General features: G+C 42.7%; 2 protein-coding genes and 1 long non-coding RNA gene across 6 annotated transcripts; 2 read left to right on the forward strand and 1 right to left on the reverse strand.

Moving 5' to 3' along the window:
* Positions 1–2,259: 2,259 nt before the first annotated feature.
* On the forward strand, positions 2,260–2,971 carry LOC147366787 (interferon omega-1-like). The gene has a single exon (XM_086414147.1). It carries the CDS (start codon positions 2,263–2,265, stop codon positions 2,923–2,925), a length of 663 nt encoding a protein of 220 aa, XP_086270273.1. The 5' UTR covers positions 2,260–2,262; the 3' UTR covers positions 2,926–2,971.
* A 7,737-nt stretch (positions 2,972–10,708) lies between these two features.
* LOC147366788 (interferon alpha-B-like) lies at positions 10,709–11,320 on the forward strand. Its single transcript, XM_086414148.1, has one exon. It carries the CDS (start codon positions 10,724–10,726, stop codon positions 11,318–11,320), a length of 597 nt encoding a protein of 198 aa, XP_086270274.1. The 5' UTR covers positions 10,709–10,723.
* Positions 11,321–14,999: 3,679 nt separating this feature from the next.
* Positions 15,000–20,851, reverse strand: LOC147366789 (uncharacterized). 4 transcript variants are annotated; one of them, XR_015169079.1, is made up of 4 exons: positions 20,534–20,851; positions 19,841–20,250; positions 18,474–18,715; positions 15,000–18,030 (listed from the first exon to the last, which is right to left on the reverse strand). It is a non-coding gene; the product is annotated as an uncharacterized LOC147366789 (long non-coding RNA). The 4 variants fall into 4 exon arrangements; XR_015169080.1 differs by having other exon boundaries at positions 19,841–20,099; positions 20,534–20,828; XR_015169081.1 differs by lacking the exon at positions 19,841–20,250.
* Between the last annotated feature and the right edge of the window lie 1,047 nt (positions 20,852–21,898).

The raw sequence follows: 21,898 nt of genomic DNA on the forward strand, positions 1-21,898 counted from the left end.
CAGACTTGTCCCCAGCTGTGCTGCACTGCAGTTTGCTAACTCAGAATACATCACTGCTGCTGCTCTGCTGCTGCTAAGTCGCTTCAGTCCTGTCCGACTGTGTGCGACCCCATAGACGGCAGCCCACCAGGCTCCCCCATCCCTGGGATTCTCCAGGCAAGAACACTGGAGTGGGTTGCCATTTCCTTCTCCAATGCATGCTGGGTCAGGGGAAAACCACTTCTCTTCTTTCATATTCATGACATTGAGACTTACTCTTGTTTTCTTGTTGCCCACAAAAAAAACTGTGCACTTTTACTTTCTAGAAAAGTTGCAAAGAGAAACAAAAAAATCTGACGTCTTGAAAGTGATAGAGATACAGCCCCTCTGGCTTTCTTTACTTCCCTTTGTTGTTCTTACGTCATCATGAATTGCAACCACAACAGGAGCAATGAGACAAATCTTGCCCAATAGCTCAGTCAGTTCAGTTCAGTTTAGTCGCTTAGACGTGTCCAACTCTTTGCAGCCCCATGAACTGCAGCACACCAGGCCTCCCTGTCCACCACCAACTCACAGCTGCTGCTAAGTCACTTCAGTCGTGTCTGACTCTGTGCGACCCCAGAGACGGCAGCCAGCCCACCAGGCTCCCCTGTCCCTGGGATTCTCCAGGCATGAACACTGGAGTGGGTTGCCATTTCCTTCTCCAATGCATGAAAGTGAAATGTGAAAGTGAATTCACTCAGTCGTGTCGAACCCTCAGCGACCCCATGGCCTGCAGCCTTCCAGGCTCCGCCGTCCATGGGATTTTCCAGGCAAGAGTACTGGAGTGGGGTGCCATTGCCTTCTCCTGCCAACTCCCAGAGCCTACCCAAAAGAAGTCACTAAGTGAATATAAAAAGTTTAAATGAAAAATTACACTCAAGGAAGGAAGACTATTTCTCCTGATCTAGTAGGCTGGGTCTCACTGCCCTGCATTCTCAGAGGAACAGAGACAGAGGAACAGAGATGCCTGGTGGAATCAACTGCCTGAATGAACAACTGTAACTCACTAGATTCTGTGACATAAGCTTCCAACAAGAGACAACACCAATACTGAATCTCCATCCTCCAGCTCAGAAAGTTTGAGCAGAACAAGCATCGAACAGTTTAAGTAAAAGAGTTGAATAATAAAAACTATACTTAGCAGGGTAGATATTATTTATCTACTAAAAGCAAAATAACTGCAGTTGGAAATTCCTCCACCAACTTGCACAAACGCAGTTTTGCTCTCAAGGACTGAGCTTTGCTGACACTTTGGACACGTGGGGAAACGGGTCAGAGAAGAGGAGGTCACCACTGAGAACTAGGGTCCTTCACACAAACACTGCAGGTGAGAGGTGATGGTTCAAGAAGATGATTTATTTTCACAAGTAAATGAACCCTCCACAGAAAGGAGATTTTTGAGTCCTCAGGATGTGGTGAGCCTGCCCTAAGGGAGGGAGCCCAGCAGGTGAGCAAGGGGACTCTGTCACTCCGGAGGACAGGGGGTGGCTCCATGTGATCTCTCCCATGTGAGTGAGGTGCTGCTGGGGAAATACAATTATCCTGGAATTAGAGTCTCCCCACCCATATTATCTGAGAAGAACCAGAATTCTTGTTAGGGTAATGGCCGGGCCAGCAATGGACAATAGGTCTCCAGTACGAAAATGGTGAAAGCAAGCGTGATGTCTGTAATAGTCCTGACTTCGTGGTTCCCTGAAGCACAACCACATGGACCTGCAGGAACATGTTCTAGAAGGAAAAGAAACATGGGAGGAGCTCATGGACTCACAATAATCAGCCTCTTCTCTAAATCAAACACTCAAGAAAACCCATCCTTTGTTTCAAACAGTTTCTTTGCTAGAGTGACGTGGTAAATCCCTGATAAATACAGAGCCTGCCTTCCTAAGTACAGTAAGAAACAGAAATTGAGCCTAGGATCAGGGCCAAAGATCTGTTCATGGAACAGAGAAGAGCTACATTTACATATGAAAGAGAAAGAGTCATAATGTTTGTACTAAGAAACCTACATCATTTCTGATGTAAGACAAAGACCTTTCTCATTTGATTGATAAATATCCATTTGGATGGGTACATTTTAAGTTATTGGGAAATAGATAAAATTAATAGTTTAGACTGATGACAATTTCTTTGACCATATTCAGAATAAATACATGAAAATCAAAAAAGGAAGTAAAAGTGTATAGAAATGACTAGAAAATGAAAATTGCTGTGTTCTCTATTTAATGGCCTTGCTTGGAAAGCATGGCATCAGAGAACCTACCTCAAGGTTCCACCAGACGCCATCTCAGCCAGCCCAGCAGCAGCCTCATCTTCCCCATGGCCTTCGTGCTCTCTCTACTGATGGCCCTGGTGCTGGTCAGCTACAGCTCTGGAGGATCCCTGGGCTGTGACCTGTCTCAGAACCATGTGCTGGTTGGCAGGCAGAACCTCAGGCTCCTGGGCCAAATGAGGAGACTCTCCCCTCGCTTCTGTCTGCAGGACAGAAAACACTTCGCTTTCCCCCAGGAGATGGTGGAGGGCAGCCAGCTCCATGAGGCCCAGGCCATCTCTGTGCTCCATGAGATGCTCCAGCAGACCTTCAACCTCTTCCACACAGAGCGCTCCTCTGCTGCCTGGGACACCACCCTCCTGGAGCAGCTCCGCACTGGACTCCATCAGCAGCTGGACGACCTGGATGCCTGCCTGGGGCAGGTGATGGGAGAGGAAGACTCTGCCCTGGGAAGGACGGGCCCCACACTGGCCGTGAAGAGGTACTTCCAGGGAATCCATGTCTACCTGCAAGAGAAGGAATACAGCGACTGTGCCTGGGAAATCGTCAGAGTGGAAATCATGAGATCCTTGTCTTCATCAACCAGCTTGCAAGAAAGGTTAAGAATGATGGATGGAGACCTGAACTCACCTTGACATGACTCTCACTGACTGAGATGCCCCATCATCTTTGCACACTCATTTGCGGCCATTTCAGAAGACTCTAATTTCTCCTTTAGCCACAAAATTTATTGAATTACTTCAGCCAATACTTTGTCAGTAGTAAATGAATATATATAAATTTTTTTGGCTGCAGGTCCATCAGTCCTGAAGTGAAGACTGCCCTGATTGTATTGTTTGTTTGCTTATTTTGTTATATTTATTCTTTTGTCTCCTCATATTCATTTTTCCACATAAAATATTTTTGTTTACATTGTATTAAAATTTAACAAATACATTCACATTTTTATTTCATTATATTTGTAACAATGTTTTATTTATTAAATATTATCAAGGTGAACTTCTTGAATTTTTTACCGTTTTATGTTTAGTTGCTTGGTAAAGTCTGACTCTTTTGTGACCCCATAGACTGTAGCCCACCAGCCTCCTCTGTCCATGGGATGATCAAGGCAAGACTACTGGAGTATGTTGCCATTTACAGGGGATCTTCCCAACCAAGGATGGAATCTGGAATCTGCATTTCAGGCAGATTCCTTACTGTCTGAGCCACAAGGGAAGACCCTTGTTTGAAAGAAATGAGAGAAAAAGGGATTTTGTAAACTGAAATTAATAATTTACGATAGTTACTGGGTCATCAGTTCAGTTCAGTTCAGTCACTCAGTCATGTCCAACTCTTTGCAACCCCATGAACTGCAGAACGCCAGGCCTCCCTGTCCATCACCAACTCCCAGAGTCCACCCAAACTAATGTCCATTGAGTTGGTGATGCCATCCAGCCATCTCATCCTCTGTTGTCCCCTTCTCCTCCTGCCCTCAATCTTTCCCAGGATCAGGGTCTTTTCAAATGAGTCAGCTTTTCTCATCAGGTAACCAAAATATTGGAGTTTCAGCTTCAGCATCAGTCCCTTCAATGAACACCCAGGACTGATATCTTTAAGATGGACTGGTTGGATCTCCCTGTAGTCCAAGGGACTCTCAAGAGTCTTCTCCAACACCACAGTTCAAAAGCATCAATACTTCAGTGCTCAGCTTTCTTTATAGTCCAGCTCTCACATCCATACATGACCACTGGAAAAACCATAGCCTTGACTAGATGGACCTCTGTTGACAAAGTAACATCTCTACTTTTTAATATGCTGTCCAGGTTCGTCATATCTTTCCTTCCAAGGAGCATGCTTCTTTTAATTTCATGACTGCAATCACCATCTGCAGTGATTTTGGAGCCCAGAAAAATAAAGTCAGCCACTGTTTCCACTGTTTCCCCATCTATTTGCCATGAAGTGATGGGACCAGATGCCATGATCTTAGTTTTGTGAATGTTAAGTTTTAAGCCAACTTTTTCACTCTCCTCTTTCACTTTCATCAAGAGGTTCTTTAGTTCTTCACTTTCTGCCATAAGGGTGGTGTCAGCTGCACATCTGAGGGTATTGATATTTCTCCCCACAGTCTTGATTCCAGCTTGTGCTTCCTCCAGCCCAGTGTTTCTCATGATGTACTCTGCATATAAGTTAAATAAGCAAGGTGACAATATACAGCCTTGACAGACTCCTTTTCCTATTTGGAACCACTCTGTTGTTCCATGTCCAGTTGTAACTGTTGCTTCCTGACCTGCATACAGGTTTCTCAAAGGCAGGTAAGTGGTCTGGTATGCCCATCTCTTGAAGAATTTTCCACAGTTTATTATGATCCACACAGTCAAAGGCTTTGGCATTGTCAATAAAGCAGAAACAGATGTTTTTCTGGAACTCTCTTCTTTTTCAATGATCCAGCAGATGTTGGCAATTTGATCTTTGGTTCCTCTGCCTTTTCTAAAACCACCTTGAACATCTGGAAGTTCATGGTTCATGTATTGCTGAAGTCTGGCTTGGAGAATTTTGAGCATTACTTTACTAGCGTGTGAGATGAGTGTAATTGTGAGGTAGTTTTAGCATTCTTTGGCATTGTTAGTCAAATACGGCTCATACAATGAAGTGAGATAAACTAGGAAGCAATTTTGGAAACATTACTGATAATTTTGTTTCTACTGAAGCCAAGAACAACATTTTGTTTTGTCTTAGAGAAAATATCTTAACTTGATACTTAAGACTTATAAAGTTTAAGTTATTTGTAATTACTTATAAATTATAAGAATCTGCCTGCAATGCAGGTACCCCCAGGTCGATGAGTGGGTCAGGAAGATTACCTTGGAGAAGGAATAGGCTTCACTCCAGTATTCTTAGGCTTCCCTAATGGCTCATCTGGTAAAGAATCTGCCTGCAATGTGGGAGACTGAGTTCGAACCCTGGGTTGGGAAGATCCGTGGTGAAGGGAATTCCTACCCACTCTAGTATTCTGACAGGGAGGCCTGGCGTGCTGCGATTCATGGGGTTGCAAAGAGTCGGACACGACTGAGCAACTGATCTGATCAGATCTGATCTGATCTGATCTAGTATTCTGGCCTGGAGAATTCCATGGACTATATAATCCATGGGGTCACAAAGAGTCAGACATGACTGAATGGCTTTCACTATAAATTTTGAAATATTTTTTAACCAGTTAACATTGCAAGAGAAATTAACCATTGATATTAATATTAAATGAAATAATTTTCCCTTTAAATTAAGTCTCAGTCTTGTCCCAAGTCTTCACACTGGAGGGTCCGAATATCTCATAGATTCCTGTCCAGACTTCAGGTGCCTTTCCCTTTTCCCTGAATCCCTGAAAGAATTAGTCTTTCTCCCCAGAAACAATCCTGAATTTGAAAATACTTCACAACATGCTCTGATTTCCAGCGATCAATCCCAGCATAAACAGCACCGATGTAAACCGCTCTGGCCAAAATCTCCTCCTAGGAAGGGGAGGGTGGACATGAGGGCAGGTGCAGAAATCTAAGAATCTGAGCAAAGTAGCATTAAAGCTCCCCTGGGCAGTGGGACCAAAAAGGAAGCCTCCTCACTGCTCCCGCGGCCCCACGGGCTCGCTTGGCTATGGCGGCGCCTGGCCGGGTCAAGGCTCTTGTCGAAGGGGACTCCTCGGTTCTCCCTGGATCCTGCTCGGGAGTTCACGGCGCTGGACCTGGAGGCGCGTCCTGTCCATTACTGAGAGTTCAGGTGCACATCCTGGCCGCTGGGGCGCAGCGAAGGGAACTTGGAGAACTTAGCTTAGTGCAGGACCTGAGCTGTTTCACTGAGACCCAGCTGAAGTGCTGAATTTCTGAAAGTCTGGTCTCCCTGCTGATGGCAACGGGGATGCTCTGCTCCATCCCTAACATTTCAACTGTTAGCATATCTCGTCTTCTGTTCTTCCAGTCATTTCCCATACTCATGTAATTTGGTAGCATTGTTTTTAACCTAAATCCACAAGAGCCCTGTCAGCTTGGTGTTTTCTACAGTTGTTCTCATTGTTTAGTTGCTAAGTCTTATTCGACTTTGTGACCCCATGGACTGTAGCCTGCCAGGCTTCTCTATATGGGAGTTCCCAGACAATACTGGAGTGTGTTGCTATTTCCTCCTCCAGAGGACCTTCCCAATCCAGGATCTAACACCCCTCTCCTGCATGGACACGTGGATTCTTTAATCCACTGAAAGATTCTCTCCCACCAGGGAAGCCTGTTTCCTACAGAGACTCACTGAAATGTTTGTAATCCAATCTCTTGCAATGGCTATAATTCTCAAGGGTCTTATCTATCATGCATCTCAAGTTTATGGTGACGGTTAATTGAGCAATCTATATGAATCATCTTGGACAGTTAAATATGATATTTTATAATTATTAGAAATATTAACTTTGTCAGTCACATTTAGACTCTCAGAAAGAATTACCAGTTGATAATTTCATTTTGCTTATTACATAAAATAATCAGGATACTTTGTCTATTGCTCAATTCATCTAGAAATTTGGAGGTAGACGATAAACTAATGAAAATATAGAGTACTGTAAAAGCAAGGTAAGGAATACAAAGGCACAATGTGTGTTAGTGAAATAGGAAAATAAGCGATGGTTCAATACATACAATTTGCACAGTGTTTATGGTATGGATAGGGAGGTGGAGTTTGGAATTTGACATAATAGGTTTTGAAACCTGGACTTGCCATTTTCTTATTAGATTGTTTTATTCAAATAAAGTCTTAGCAGGTGGCTCCTGGAAATGAGAATATTTACAACTCAGGTTCAACTATGTTGGAAGGATTAAGTGTCCCTTTTAAGGGTTAAGGAATTTGTAATTGGTGTCAACATCATTTTTTATAAAGACTGAAAGTCTGTGGAATTTGTTTGGCAAGTTCTTGGTAATCATGTTCCCAGTAGCATTGTAACATTTAATTAGTAATGAATTCAGGATGAATGAGCCATAATGAGGGATGACAGCATCAAGGAATGTGTTATCCTCAAATAAATATCAAGAATGAAATATAGTCTAATGAATCTGCAATAAACACAATGCCACAGTATCTTCTTGTTACCATGTTACAGGTTGAATGTGTATGTTCCCAAAATTCATATATTAAAATCTACCCCCACCATGTGATCATATCAGGAAGTGGGATATTAGAGAAATCATTAGGGTTAGAGGAGATTATGAGAGGGGATTCCTCATGCACAGGATTACTGTCTTCATGAGGCTCACAAGATACTTGGCTTCCTCGCTGCTCCTCACCATGTGAGGACATAGAGAGATGCTGGCAGTCTGCAACCCCGAAGAGGGTTCTCACCAGAACTCCACCCTGCTGGCACCCTGAGCTCACACTCGCAGCCCCCAGGACTGTGACAAATAAACTTCTATCACTGATGAGCCACCAGACTCTGGGACCTGTTAGAGCAGCCTGAACCAAGACCCAGGGCATGGCACATTTAGCACCTGCAGTCCACTAGTTGAGGTTGTATGTAAATATTTCACGTTCAAAGCATACATGACGGAGAAGAAATTGTCATGTGTAATTACTCTCAACCCCGTTCTTCAGAAAGAAAACTGATAATCTGCACTCACAAGTAAAAACTGTAGAGTCTGAATCAGAGAGAGGAATGATGGCCCATCTAAAGGACATCTAAAGGACATTAAGAGTACTGATGAACGAAAGGAAACAGCAAGAAAAATGAGGCAACAGGGGAGAATGCTCTGCCTTCTGGTTCTTCCCAAGGGATAATGGGAAAAATATACCTAAAATAATTTTTATTTTAATATATTTTGAAAAACACTTGGATATTTTAAAAATCATTTAACCATTTAGCCAATTGTTCCCTATCCATGGCTTGATCCAAATATTTGCATGAACCATTCCTTTAATCAGTAACAGTCAGAGAGGGGGCAGTGAAATTAACCAATTTGCTTAACTTCATGTTTTGATGAAAGCCAGTAAATTTCAGTATCTTGAGAATTAAAATATTTCCCCTTAATTCCTGAGTTTTCCTGCCAACTTGTTCAAGAAGAAATCTGTTGGTTTCATGTTCTAAATTTTTTTTTCTTATTATCCATGAATAGACCATGAAATATTTTTTTTTAGTTTAATCTGTACAGGGATAAATATTCTTAAGGCAGGAAGTAACAGCTCCCCGGGCCTTGGCCCTGGTGGTGGCCGTGCTCTGACTCACCCCCAGGACATCCTGGACATCTTCCAGAGGTCCCATCACCACCACCAGGTTCCCTGTCTCTGAGCTGTTGCTGGATGGTACCAGAAGGGACTCGAATCTGTAAATTCGACCCCAACTCGCTGACTCCTCGCCTGAAGTCCTTCAGTAAATGGAATCCTTCCTGTAAAATAAAACAAAAAACTCTAGGGAAGGCTTGGAAAATGCAAGGTTCCGAGCTCCCAACCAGAGAACACTGTCGCTGGCAGGACTACAAGACTCCCTCTCCAGCTCTCAGCACTGTGAAAACAAAAAGTGTTTTCCCCCAATAGTAAATCAGTATCAAAAGACTCACTGAGGATGCTGCACCCTGACGATCTGCAGAGCCCAGAACTGCAAACTCTCCAAAGTGGGCATCCCAAAGGAACTCAAGTAAAAGAGCTCTTGGCCCTCCTACAGCTGCCTGGAGAAGCACACTGTCCAGGGCTCAAGGGAAGGATATTTTATTGCTATTTTTGAGTTGCTAAATCCTGTGCTCAATCCTGTCTGACTCTTTGCAACCCCATGGACAGCAGCACGCCAGGATTCCCTGTCCTTCACTATCTGCTGGAGTTTGCTTAAATCCATAACCACTGAGTTGGTAATGCCATCCAAACATTTCCTCCTCTATAGCCCCCTTCTCCTCCTGCCCTCAATCTTCCCCAGCATCAGGGTCTTTTCCAATGAGTTGGCTCTGTACATCAGATGGCCAAAGTACAGGGCTTCCCTGGTAGCTCAGATGGTAAAGAATGTACCTGCAAGTGTGGGAGACTTGGGTTTGATCCCTGGGTCAGGAAGATCACCGGAAAAGGGAATGGCAACCTACTCCAGTATTCTTGCCTAGAGAATTCCATGGACAGAAGAGCAACTGGCTGGCTACGGTCCATGGGGTCACAAAGATGAAACATGACTGAGCAACTAACATTTACTTACATATTGGAGCTTCATTCTTGACTGGTTTGATCTCCTTGCTATCCAAGGGACTCTCAAGAGTCTTCTCCAGCACCATAATTTGAAAGCATTGATTCTCCTGCACTCGCCTTCTTTATGGTCCACCTCTCACATCCATACAAGACTATTGGAAACACCATAGCTTTGACTATACAGACGTTTGTTGTCAAAGTGATGTTTACTCTTTTTAACATGCTGTCTAGCTCTGTCATAGCTTTTCTCCCAAGGAGCAAGTGTCTTTTAATTTTGTAGCTACACTCAATGTCCACAGTGATTTTGGAGACCAAGAAAAGAAAATGTGTCATGGTTTCCACTCTTCCCCCATCTCTTTGCCACAGATGTCAGAAGCTTAGGTTTTTAAATGTTGAGTGTTATGTGAGCTTTTTCAGTCTCCTCTTTCACCCTCAACAAGAGGCTCTTTAGTTCTTCTTCGCTCTCCTCCATTGGATTGGTATCATGGTCCTATATTATTTATTCCTATCAAAGTCGTTAAGAACATCCATAAGAATGTCAAGAGCTAAACAGAAAGAAATGTTATAAAATTTAGATGAATATTCAGCAGACAGGGAATTAAAAATTGATTTCTGAAATGTAACAAAGTTAAAAGTACTTCAAAATAAATATGAAGAAAATAAGCTAAGATTTTCAATGATTTTGAGTTTTGAAAGATTTTTAAGTCTATCTATACTGTGGTATTATTATATATTTTTATATGAATTTCATATGAATATGTAATTTGGTACATTACTATTTATATAAGTAAATATTCTCCATTAAAAGTCATTCTTCAAACTCATTCATAAAGTTAAATAAAACTCAGCAGCTTTTACATTTATTGTACACCTTTCATTTTATGGCATTGTTAACCCTAGGGTGAATACAACAAGGAAGCTTTGCACTTTCCTTTTCTATGTATAAAGATATGCATGGAGTACAAAGATGGATCCACAGCATAAATGTATTGTCAAAATTTCATGGTGGGAGTAATTAGGGAAAAAAATCTCAGAAGACTTTGTCAATAGGGGAAGGGAAGGCAATAATGAAAAAAATGTTTGCGAAACACTGTCGTAACCCATTTGGAGACTGCAAATTGAAAGCAAAAACAAAAGACGGAACTTTCATAAAATGGAAACCATGGGCTCCTATTTAAGACACAGGCCTGAAGGAAGGTATTCAGAGAACAAAGAGAGCAGGTTCACAGAGTCACCCATCTCACCAGGCCAGAAGCATCTGCAAGGTTCCCGATGGCCCCAGCCTGGTCCTTCCTCCTGGCACTGCTGCTGCTCAGCTGCAACGCCATCTGCTCTCTGGGCTGCCACCAGCCTCACTCCCACAGCCTGGCCAACAGGAGGGTCCTGACACTCCTGCGACAACTGAGGAGGGTCTCCCCTTCCTCCTGCCTGCAGGACAGAAATGACTTCACATTCCCCCAGGAGGTGCTGCATGGCAGCCAGTTGCAGAAGGCTCAGGCCATCTCTGTGCTCCACGAGGTGACCCAGCACACCTTCCAGCTCTTCAGCACAGAGGGCTCGGCCACCACGTGGGACCAGAGCCTCCTGGACAAGCTCCACGCTGCACTGGATCAGCAGCTCACTGACCTGCAAGCCTGTCTGAGGCAGGAGGAGGGGCTGCGAGGGGCTCCCCTGCTCAAGGAGGACTCCAGCCTGGCTGTGAGGAAATACTTCCACAGACTCACTCTCTATCTGCAAGAGAAGAGACACAGCCCTTGTGCCTGGGAGGTTGTCAGAGCACAAGTCATGAGAGCCTTCTCTTCCTCAACCAACTTGCAGGAGAGATTCAGGAGAAAGGACGGACACACACCTGGTTCAACACAGAAATGATTCTCACGAACCAACAGACCACAGTTCCTCCTGTGCTGCCATGTCAAGGACTCTCATTTCTGCTGTCATCCTGCCCTGAACTGAATCAATTTGTAAAATGATTTCAGGTATATTAAGTGACATCATGATCTACTCTACAGGCACTACTCAGTCGCAGATACTCAAGCTGATTCATCTACTTATTTATCTATTTGGACATTTATCTAATTTAATATTTATTTATTTATATATAAAGAATTAAATTATTTTGTTCATAAAATTATGTATGTATACTTAAGGGAAAAATATATTTTGTATATGTTTATATATATATATCATTAAACCTTACTATAAAAAACGTCCTTTCTTTTTCTTTAAAAAAAGCACATTAAGACTGAATATGCAACTTGATTAAAGAATGCATTTTACAATTCCTTCCCCCATCTTTATAATTTTCCCATTACAAGTAAAAATATACTTTCTCTAGCCCAGTGGTGTGTTGCTCTCAGGACGTAGCTGTGAGGATAATGAATCCAATCATTTTTGTAACTTTGATTTTTTTAACGGAAAGTAACATTCACATTTAATGGAATGTGAAGTCAAGTGGGCCTTAGAAAGCATCACTACGAACAAAGCTAGTGGAGGTGATGGAATTCCAGTTGAGCTATTTCAAATTCTGAAAGATGATGCTGTGAAAGTGCTGCACTCAATATACCAGCAATTTGGAAAACTCAGCAGTGGCCACAGGATTGGAAAAGTTCAGTTCTCATTCCAATCCCAAAGAAAGGCAATACCAAAGAATGCTCAAACAACCACACAATTGCACTCATCTCACACGCTAGTAAAGTAATGCTCAAAATTCTCCAAGCCAGTCTTCAGCAATATGTGAACCATGAATTTCCAGATGTTCAAGCTGGTTTTAGAAAAGGCAGAGGAACCAGAAATCAAATTGTCAACATCCACTGGATCATCAAAAAAGCAAGAGAGTTCCAGAAAAACATCTATTTCTGCTTTACTGACTATGCCAAAGCCTTTGACTGTGTGGATCACAAAAAACTGTGGAAAATTCTGAAAGAGATGGGAATACCAGACCACCTGACCTGCCTCTTGAGAAACCTATATGCAGGTCAGGAAGCAACAGTTAGAACTGGACATGGAACAACAGACTGGTTCCAAATAGGAAAAGGAGTACGTCAAGGCTGTATATTGTCACCTTGCTTATTTAACTTATATGCAGGGTACATCATGAGAAATGCTGGGCTGGAAGAAACACAAGCTGGAATCAATATTGTCGGGAGAAATATCAGTAACCTCAGATATGGAGATGACACCACCCTTATGGCAGAGAGTGAAGAGGAACTAAGGAGCCTCTTGATAAAAGTGAAAGAGGAGAGTGAAAAAGTTGGCTTAAAGCTCAACATTCAGAAAACAAAGATCATGGCATCTGGTCCCATCACTTCATGGGAAATAGATGGGGAAACAGTGGAAACAGTTTCAGACTTTATTTTTTGGGCTCCAAAATCACTGCAGATGGTGATTGCAGCCATGAAATTAAAAGACGCTTACTCCTTGGAAGGAAAGTTATGATCAACCTAGATAGCATAGTAAAAAGCAGAGACATTACTTTGCCAACAAAGATCCATCTAGTCAAGGCTATGGTTTTTCCAGTGGTCATGTATAGATGTGAGAGTTGGACTGTGAAGAAAGCTGAGCGCCGAAGAATTGATTCTTTTGAACTGTGGTGTTGGAGAAGACTCTTGAGAGTCCCTTGGACTGCAAGGAGATCCAGCCAGTCCATTCTAAAGGAGATGGGTCCTGGGTGTTCTTTGGAAGGAATGATGCTAAAGCTGAAACTCCAGTACTTTGGCCACCTTGTGCGAAGAGTTGACTCATTGGAAAAGCCTCTGATGCTGGGAGGGATTGGGGGCAGGTGAAGGGGATCACAGAGGATGAGATGGCTGGATGGCATCACTGACTCAATGGATGTGAGTTTGAGTGAATTCCAGGAGTTGGTGATGGACAGGGAGGCCTGGCGTGCTGCAGCTCATGGGGTCACAAAGAGTAAGACACGACTGAGCGACTGAACTGAACTGAACTGAACCTAAAAAACAACAATGAGTTAATTTATAATAAAATGTTAACTATTTTTAAAATAGTCTAATTAGTAATAGAAATGACTATCAGTTAGCTTGAATGCTACAATGAAAGGGAGAAAAATGGAATTCCCCCAGTAGAAGGTGGATCAAGCTGTGAGAGGATGTAAAAATAAAAGGTAACTACTTATAATAGACATTTCAGTGCAAATGTTCAATGGATATTGGAGATGGCAATTTACAAGCAATTTCATAAAGTGTAAGGCGTAACAGAAGAACTCATCAAATAGGACGAGAGTATGGAATGAGAAAAGGACTTAAAATGGAGTCCCATGACCTCAGTCTTAAAAGGGAGGGAATGGCACAAGGACGCAGCGATGGAACGGCCATGTGTTAACAGCACACGAGGGCAGGAGGATAAGGGAACCCAGGAGAATGGCTCTGCAGGGCAGTTTCCTCAGAGGCAGGAAGCAAACAGCAGGGGCTGTGAAGTGTGTGGTTCTGCTCTCCAGTCCTGAGCTGTCCTGGTTGGATCCTAGTTCTCTTTTCCATAAAGTCCCTTGTCCATGCTTGCTGGTAATGTCACCTCATGGAGCCTCTGCATTGCTACTGAAAGACCAAATCCCAAAAGAGTTCAGAAGCCAATTTTTTCCCTTCTTATACTATAAAAGTAAGAAACATTATTAATGAATGAAGTATTTGATTTTCTGCAACCTCCAAGGGGACTCACGCCAAGGGCCACCTTCCAGGATTGCAGCTGCTAGTGCCCTTGTCCCCACGCCAAGCCCCTGCTGACCCACCTCCACAGGAGACTCCACCTTTAGCAGGTAGGTCTGGTTTGGTACCCTGTTCGGTCACTGCTCCTTTCCACTGGGTCATGGTGCACTCAAGATTTTGTTTGTCCCCTTTGAGAATGGAGTCTTTTTCCAACAGTCCTGTGGAAGTCCTGTAATTAATCGCACTGGCCTTCAGAGTCAGATTCCTTGGGGATACCCAGTCCCTTTGCCAGATCTGCAGGCTTGGAAGCCTGACATAAGGCTCAGAACATGCACAACAGTGGGAGAACTTTTTTGGTATTACTGTTTTCCAGTTTCTCGGTTTCCCATCTGGCAGGTATGGGGTTTATTTTTATTGTGATTGAGCACCTCCTTCACCTTGTTGCAGTTTCTTCGTTGGCTTTGGACGTGGGGTATCTTTTTTGGGTGGGCTCCAGAGCCCTCCTGTGGATGGTTTTCAACAGCTAGTTGCGATTTCGGTGCTCTCGCAGGATGAGATGAGTGCATGTCCTTCTATTCTGCCATTTTGAACCAGAAGCTAAGCCAAAACTTTGATACTTCATCATTGAAATAGGCTGAAGTATCTCATGCACACCTACTATATCTTTTATTCACCACCATGGACATACTTTGGCTGAGATTTGAACAGAGGGTTAATTACTGGAATTAGGTATGTTGCCTGTCTTCAAATAGTATGATTTTCTAAGACAGATCTTAAAAATCAAATGTCAATGTGCTGTACAGAAAATATTATTATCAAGGCATATCCAAGTTCCTGCAGTAACAAGTCAGGGTTCATTTATAAAAATTGATCAACAAAGATCCCACCAATTTATACATTTACCATATTTCAACTTTTATTATTTTAAGAATTTCTTATAGTCTGTAGTTTCCAAGATCAAAGTCTTTCTTTTCATTTTAAACACCCCTCCCCTACACACATCCTCCATCAGGACCTTCTAACTGAGAGTCCCTTAAATGGGGAGGAAGTGACTCCCCAGAGCAGGAGCAAGTCTCCATTTCCTATTCCCACCCAGCATCCTGCACAGTGGTAGGATACTACTGGTCCTCAGGGCTGTCAATAAAAGTTTAAGTGTAATAATGATAATAATAATAATGATAAGCTTAAAAGAGTTTTACCAGTTAAACTGTTTGAAGACAACAATCTTGCTGCATTCTTTGTGGGTTACTCTTGTCTTCTCAGGTGACCAGTATATTTGTTATCTGGGCATCTCTTTAGTTCTCCCTCAATTTCCTGCATCATTTAGTCCAGTAGATTTTTCTGTCCTATGCTACAGTTTTCTCGGCTTTAAAATAGGGAAATGGGAGTGGATACACGTGTATTTATAGTTGATTTATATTGTTGTACAGCAGAAACCAGCACAACATTGTAAAGCAATTTTTCTCCAATTAAAAACAAAATAGGGATAACAGCAATACTGTAGTCCATTCAATATACCATCTCATGTTATGTACTCTATATGACGTTAATATAAACAACTTACAAAATTATCTTACATGAGTAGATTATATAAAGCATCATGGACACATGAAACAGCTGTGAGAGTTGTTACTGTGACAGGTGTATACAAAGGTTTTGCCATTATTTCATGTCTACCCTAAAGATGATTATGCCGTATATGTGCCTTACTCAGCTCTAATTTTTAATGCAAAAATTCTACCTCTGCAAATTAGAATACGTTAATCTTTTCTAGTATTGTACAAAGCATATCTACACATCTTGAAATTTTACTAACAAATAAAATAACTTATGACTGTACCAAGCACACTGAGATATTTAGCAGGCATCAGATCAACATGCAATCAGTTCATTTGGCATATAAGATGCTTATTAAGTAGCAAATGGTATATTAAGTGTAAACCTACATTATGCTGAAATAAAAAACATCTTGATTATGAATTTTAAAGCAACTTATCTATATGAAATGAAATTTTTAAAAAGTTAATAAAACTCTCCAATGAAAAACTATGTACAAATTTGAAAGCTTAACATAAGATCCTTAGTTAAAAGAAATGAGAAGAAAAAAAGATTTTGAAAATTGACATTAATTCCTTAAGGTAGTTACTGGGTCATACATTTGTCAAATATGGCTTTTGCTCAATTGAACTGAGATGAACAAAGAAGTAATTTTGAAAACATTACAGATCATTTTGCTTCCACTGAAGCCAGGAACTCAAAGTCTTGTTTTGGCATAAGGAAAATATTTAAACTTGGTGTGAGTTTAAGATTTATCTATACATTTAAAAATATTTTTCAACTACTTGAACGTTGCAGGAGAAATTACCATTTATATTAAATAAAATCATTTCCCCTTTCCCCAGGGGCTCCTGTAAGACTGTCTTGTCCTCAAGTCTTTCCACTGCATGGTCCCAATATCTAGATTACTGTCCAGAATGTAGATGCCTTTCCCCTTTCTCCAAATTAGTCTTTTTCCCCAAAAACAACTTGGAATCTGAAAACATACCGCAACATGCTCAGATTTACAGCCATCAATCACAGCATAAACAGGCACCAGTGTAAACTGCTCTGGCTAAAATCTCCACCCAGGAAGGTGAGGATGTATGCAGGGGCAGGTGCAGAAATCAAAGGCTCTGAGCAAAGCCACTGAAAGGCTCCCCTGGGCAGTCTGGCCCGAAAAGGAAGGTTAGTCACTGCTCCTGGGGCGCCACGCACTCCCTGGGCCCCAGCAGCACCTAGCTCAGCTGGAGGCTCCTGCCTACAGGGACTCTCCGGTTCTCCCCGTGGACTTGGTGCTGGAGTTCGAGGCGCTGGACCTGGAGACAGGTGTGCTGGGCGAGCAAGGCCAGTTGGTCTGTTACAGGGAGTTCTGTGGTGCCCTCCCGGTAGCTGGGGCGCAGGGAAGGCAGCTTAGAGCACCTTGTTGAGCTGTAGCCCTCAGTTTCACAGAAGTGCTGAGTTTGGGGGATTCCTGGTCTCTCAGAGGGTGGCAATGGTGATGATCACCATTCTCCAGGGCTGGAGAACACCACCCTCCATGTCATCAGGGAAGGGGTTGGCATCTGGTGGGCTTGGTGATGCTGCAGATGTCAGGCTGTGCCAGGCTTTATCCAGCTGTTCTCAGCACCTTCCTGCAAGTAAGGTCTGTAAATAGGTCAGAATTGTCACTTTCTGCACTTTTCTCAATTTTGTTTCCACTAAAAAACTTCCCTTCTATTCTTGGCATCAGAGAATGTCACAGCTTCGATGCTTCTTTTGTGTTATTACACTGGAAATGAAATTTTGTTCATGGAAAAGTCTCAGTCCAAAAGGAGATATTCATCTATATGAGTCAACTCAGCTTGAAATAAAAACATGAAGCTCAGTCTAACTCTCTTCTTTAGTCTAAAAGAGAACTTAGAGGTATGACTCCATAGTCTATTTTGACAGTTTTTAAATTGAACCAAAATAAATCTAGCCATAACTCTCTGCATTTTCTTTTTAAGGTCTAATACATAAGGTTTTAATTCTTCCACAATTATTTACAGGACCCTAGCTCTCATTTTCTGATGGTCTACAGATAATAGTGGCATAATACTGAACATGGGTTAATTCATACAATTCTCTTCATTCTGTACCCAAGTGTGCTGACTGCACACACATGGGACAGTGTGCCTGGAGATGTGGATTCCAAGAGAGTCACGTGGGGATGGGGTCTGCCATCCTGGGAGCAGGAGAGTGGACACTGGAGGAGGATGAGGAGGAAGGAGGCAGCAGGAGCTCAGAGCAGCTGAGGGCCAGTACTCAGAGCTGACGGAGGAGGGACTGGGAGCAGCAGGAAGCTCTGTTCTCACACTATCTGAGGTCCTGAGCGTAGCCGACACCAGACTTTCACTTCCTCTCCTAAAAGATGAAGACAACTTTAGTACCATCACAGAGGACATTGTATAGTCCAAATAATATGAAGTTTGCAAATTATAGGCTGAGCACATGGAAATTAGTGAATGATAACAGTCTTTTTATCAATATAACCAAGAGTCACCTGTTTACTCCACCCTCAGTCCAACCAAGAGAAGCTCTGCCTGAAAGTCCCTTAACACTGTCAAGGGTCTGCATTTTGAGGCCCCAAGTGTTAATTCTAGGAGAGGGACTGCCTGCAGGACTCTGAAGGAGCCCAGGAGCCCAAGTTTCCTCCCTTTTGATCAATGCCTGGTACATTATGGAGAGAAATCCCACAGCACTTGAAGTTCTTTGCAGAGAAACAGATTCTAGGAAAGTTGTCTAATGAAACACAACTGCTCTGTTAATATGGAGAAGGCAATGGCACCCCACTGCAGTACTCATACCTGGAAAATCCCATGGATGGAGGAGCCTGGTGGCTGCAGTCCATGGGGTCACTAAGAGTCAGATACGACTGGGCAACTTCACTTTGACTTTTCCGTTTCCTGCATTGGAGAAGGAAATGGCAACCCACTCCAGTGTTCTTGCCTGGAGAATCCCAGGGACGGGGGAGCCTGGTGGGCTGCCGTCTATGGGGTCGCACAGAGTCGGACACAACTGAAGCAACTTAGCAGCAGCAGCAGCAACTCTGTTAATAAATGAGATAAGGCGTCCTTTTCCTCAACCTCAGTTAGTTTCAGTTAGACCACCTCTGATGCTACTTTTTAAGACACTGATTATGTTATACTTTAAAATCACACTGGGAGAAAAAGAAACCAGATTTGTAGTTACCAAAAGTAAGGGGTGGCTGAAGAGGAAATCAGATGAAGGCAGTCTAAAGGTAATATTTTTTCTTAATAGAAAAAAAAAAAGGAGACATTAAAAAAAAAAAGATACGGAGAGAAGGAAAATGGTTAAAATGCTGTGTTTTGAGGCCCCCCCAAAAGCATAGTCTAGGATAGGGGGCAGCCAACAAGTCTCTGAAGGAGCAGATCCCAAGATTCCAGGCTTATGGCAGTCCTGGAACATTATGGAAAGAAATCTTACAGCCCTTGAATTCTTTTGCAGAGAACCAGCATTTTGAAAAATTGTCTGACAAAATAATGGCTGCTCTGTGAAGAGTATAAATGAGGTAAACAGTCCCTTGGTTGGATGGCATCACCGACTCAATGGACATGAGTTTGGGTAAACTCTGTGAGTTGGTGACGAACAGGGCGGCCTGGTGTGCTGCGGTTCATGGGGTCGAAAAGAGTGGGACACGACTGAGCGACTGAACTGAATTGAACTGAAACAGTTCCTTACATCATGCTCAGTTAGTCTCAGACCACCTTTGGTGATACTATTTTAAGACAAAGACTTTTTTAATGGTTACAGAGACCAGGAAATCGGTTATACAATGAAACAGGAAAGAATGACAAGAAATGGGACATTCCTATACTTTCATCCAGGGAAGATGGCAACAGTACTTCTAAAGCGATTTCTTGGGTTAGTACTGGGGCAAAGTAAGAAAGGACTTCTCTTAAGCGTGATATGTAAAAAGGCACCAAGTCTAAGACAGCAAGATAAATAATATTATAATTCAATATTAAAAAACGAAACTGCCAAAATATACATGCTGAACAAAACATCAAAATTTTCAAGAAAGACAAGAAATGTCCTTTTATTTGCAAGACCATATGTGTCTTACAAAGAAAGGCTTCACATTGCCAATGAAATCTGGGCAATTTTCATTTCATCTATAAAATTCTTCCCAAAGAAAATGAAAAGATCAGACCTGTAAATGCCCTCAACGCTTTGTACAGGACACTGCCTCTTCTTCCTCTGGTTCCTCTCTCCATCTCTCTCTTCCATCTTCTTTCCTTTCTTTTTGACTGCACAGCACTGCATGTGGGATCTTAGTTCCCAGACCAGACATCAGATTGGCACCTCTTGCCTTGAAAGCTCAGTCTTGCTCATTGGACCAGGGACATCTGCACTAATCCTTTTTTCTACACTACACGCAAGGTGGGGTGCTGGCAGTGGTGTTTCAGAAACTCGGGTTAAATAAAAATTATTTAAGACTGTCACAGAGTCACAAGAAATTGTCAAATATAGAAGTGATCTTGAATATATTGAGCTTGCTTCCATTAAAGCCAGGAAAGTAAAATCATATTAAATTCTTGTTTCAGTATGAATAAACCATAGCTTAAAAAGAATTTAATAAAATACGAATAAATATTAATACATATTTTAATATTCATACCTAATAACATATACCTAATATTTTAAATGTTTTAATTAAAATAAATGTTTTAATACTCATACATTTAACATCATATATCTAATATTTAAAATGTTTTCATAAAAATATTGCACAACTAAAAGTTTTAAAATATTTAATGAGACAAATATAATTAAGTATAAATTTAAAGGCATACATTCCTGTTCGTTTTTGAATATTCTTACTTTTCAGTTGTTCAATACTTACTCCCTCACTTCAAGGCCAGCTCCTTGAACGACACCCTAAAAGTCCCAGAGCATCTCCAGGGGCGCACAGCTCCCCCGTCCTCGGCCCGGGTGGGGACCGCGCTCGGACTCGCCCCCAGGGCGTCCCCAACACCGTCCAGTCGTCCCATAGCCGCCGCCAAGCTCCCCATTCCCTGAGCTGCCCCTTCTTCGCGCCAGAAACGAGCCCGAATCTGTAAAATCGGCCCCAACTCGCTCTAATTCTCCGCTTCAAACGCCTCAGTAAACGCCTTTTCTTTGTAAAAATGGCCTTGCTCTAGTTTCTGTGCGAAAAGAAAGCACAACATTCATTGGACGGCCAGGAATGCAAGGTTCCGGGCTTGCCGTCACACAAAACGTCTCTGGAGAGGGCTCGGATTGAAAATTTCTTGGTGCTGCTGCTGCTAAGTCGCTTCAGTCGTGTCCGATTCTGTGCGACCCCATAGACGGCAGCCCACCAGGCTCCCCCGTCCCTGGGATTCTCCAGGCAAGAACACTGGAGTGGGTTGCCATTTCCTTCTCCAATGCATTTAAGTGAAAAGTGAAAGTGAAGTCGCTCGGTCGTCTCCGACTCTTAGCTATTTCTCAGTGCACTATTAAAGGAACAGCAACTTGGTCTCTGAGCAGCGACGCCTTTCTTCTCTGGCTGCCAAACCCGCTGAAACGACGTCTCAGAACTCCCAAACTCCCTAATAAAACCGATAAGGAGACATCCTGCGCCCTCTTGCGGCCTGCTAGAGAAGCGCTCTCCCACGACCGGGCGAAGAAACCTTTGGCTCATTGATTAGTGGTGTCCGCACGCCCCCTGTTGGCCTTCCAGTGAATCACGGAAACTCTGTATCAGTTTAGTTCAGTTCAGTCCAGTTCAGTTCAATCGTCCAGTCGTGTCCGACTCTGCGACCCCATTAACAGCACGCAGCATGACAGGCCTCCCTGTCCATCACCAACTCCAGGAGCCTCCCCAAACTCATGTCCATTGAGTCGGTGATGCCATCCAATCATCTCATCCTCTGTCATCCCCTTCTCCTCCTGCCCTCAATGTTTCCCAGCACAAGGGTTTTTTCAAAAGAGTCAGCTTTTCCGATCAGGTGGCCAAATTATTGTAGTTTCGCTTCAAAATCAGTCCTTCCAATGAACACCCAGGACTGATCTCCTTTAGGATGAACTGGTTGGATCTCCTTGCAGTCCAAGGGACTCTCAAGAGTCTTCTCCAACACCACAGTTCAAAAGCATCAATTCTTCGGCGCTCAACTTTCGTTACAGTCCAATTCTCACATCCTTACATGACTACTGGAAAAACGACAGCCTTGACTAGACGGACCTTTGTTGGCAAAGAAATGTCTCTGTT

Source organism: Bos grunniens, chromosome 8 (genome assembly GCF_055505025.1).
Source record: "Bos grunniens cultivar Pamir isolate PY7600 chromosome 8, Bosgru_T2T1.0, whole genome shotgun sequence".
Classification (NCBI taxonomy): domain Eukaryota; kingdom Metazoa; phylum Chordata; class Mammalia; order Artiodactyla; family Bovidae; genus Bos; species Bos grunniens.

Coding starts and splice junctions, on each gene's coding strand:
- LOC147366787 (XM_086414147.1), top strand. CDS start 2,263: ATGGCATCAGAGAACCTACCTCAAGGTTCCACCAGACGCCATCTCAGC.
- LOC147366788 (XM_086414148.1), top strand. CDS start 10,724: ATGGCCCCAGCCTGGTCCTTCCTCCTGGCACTGCTGCTGCTCAGCTGC.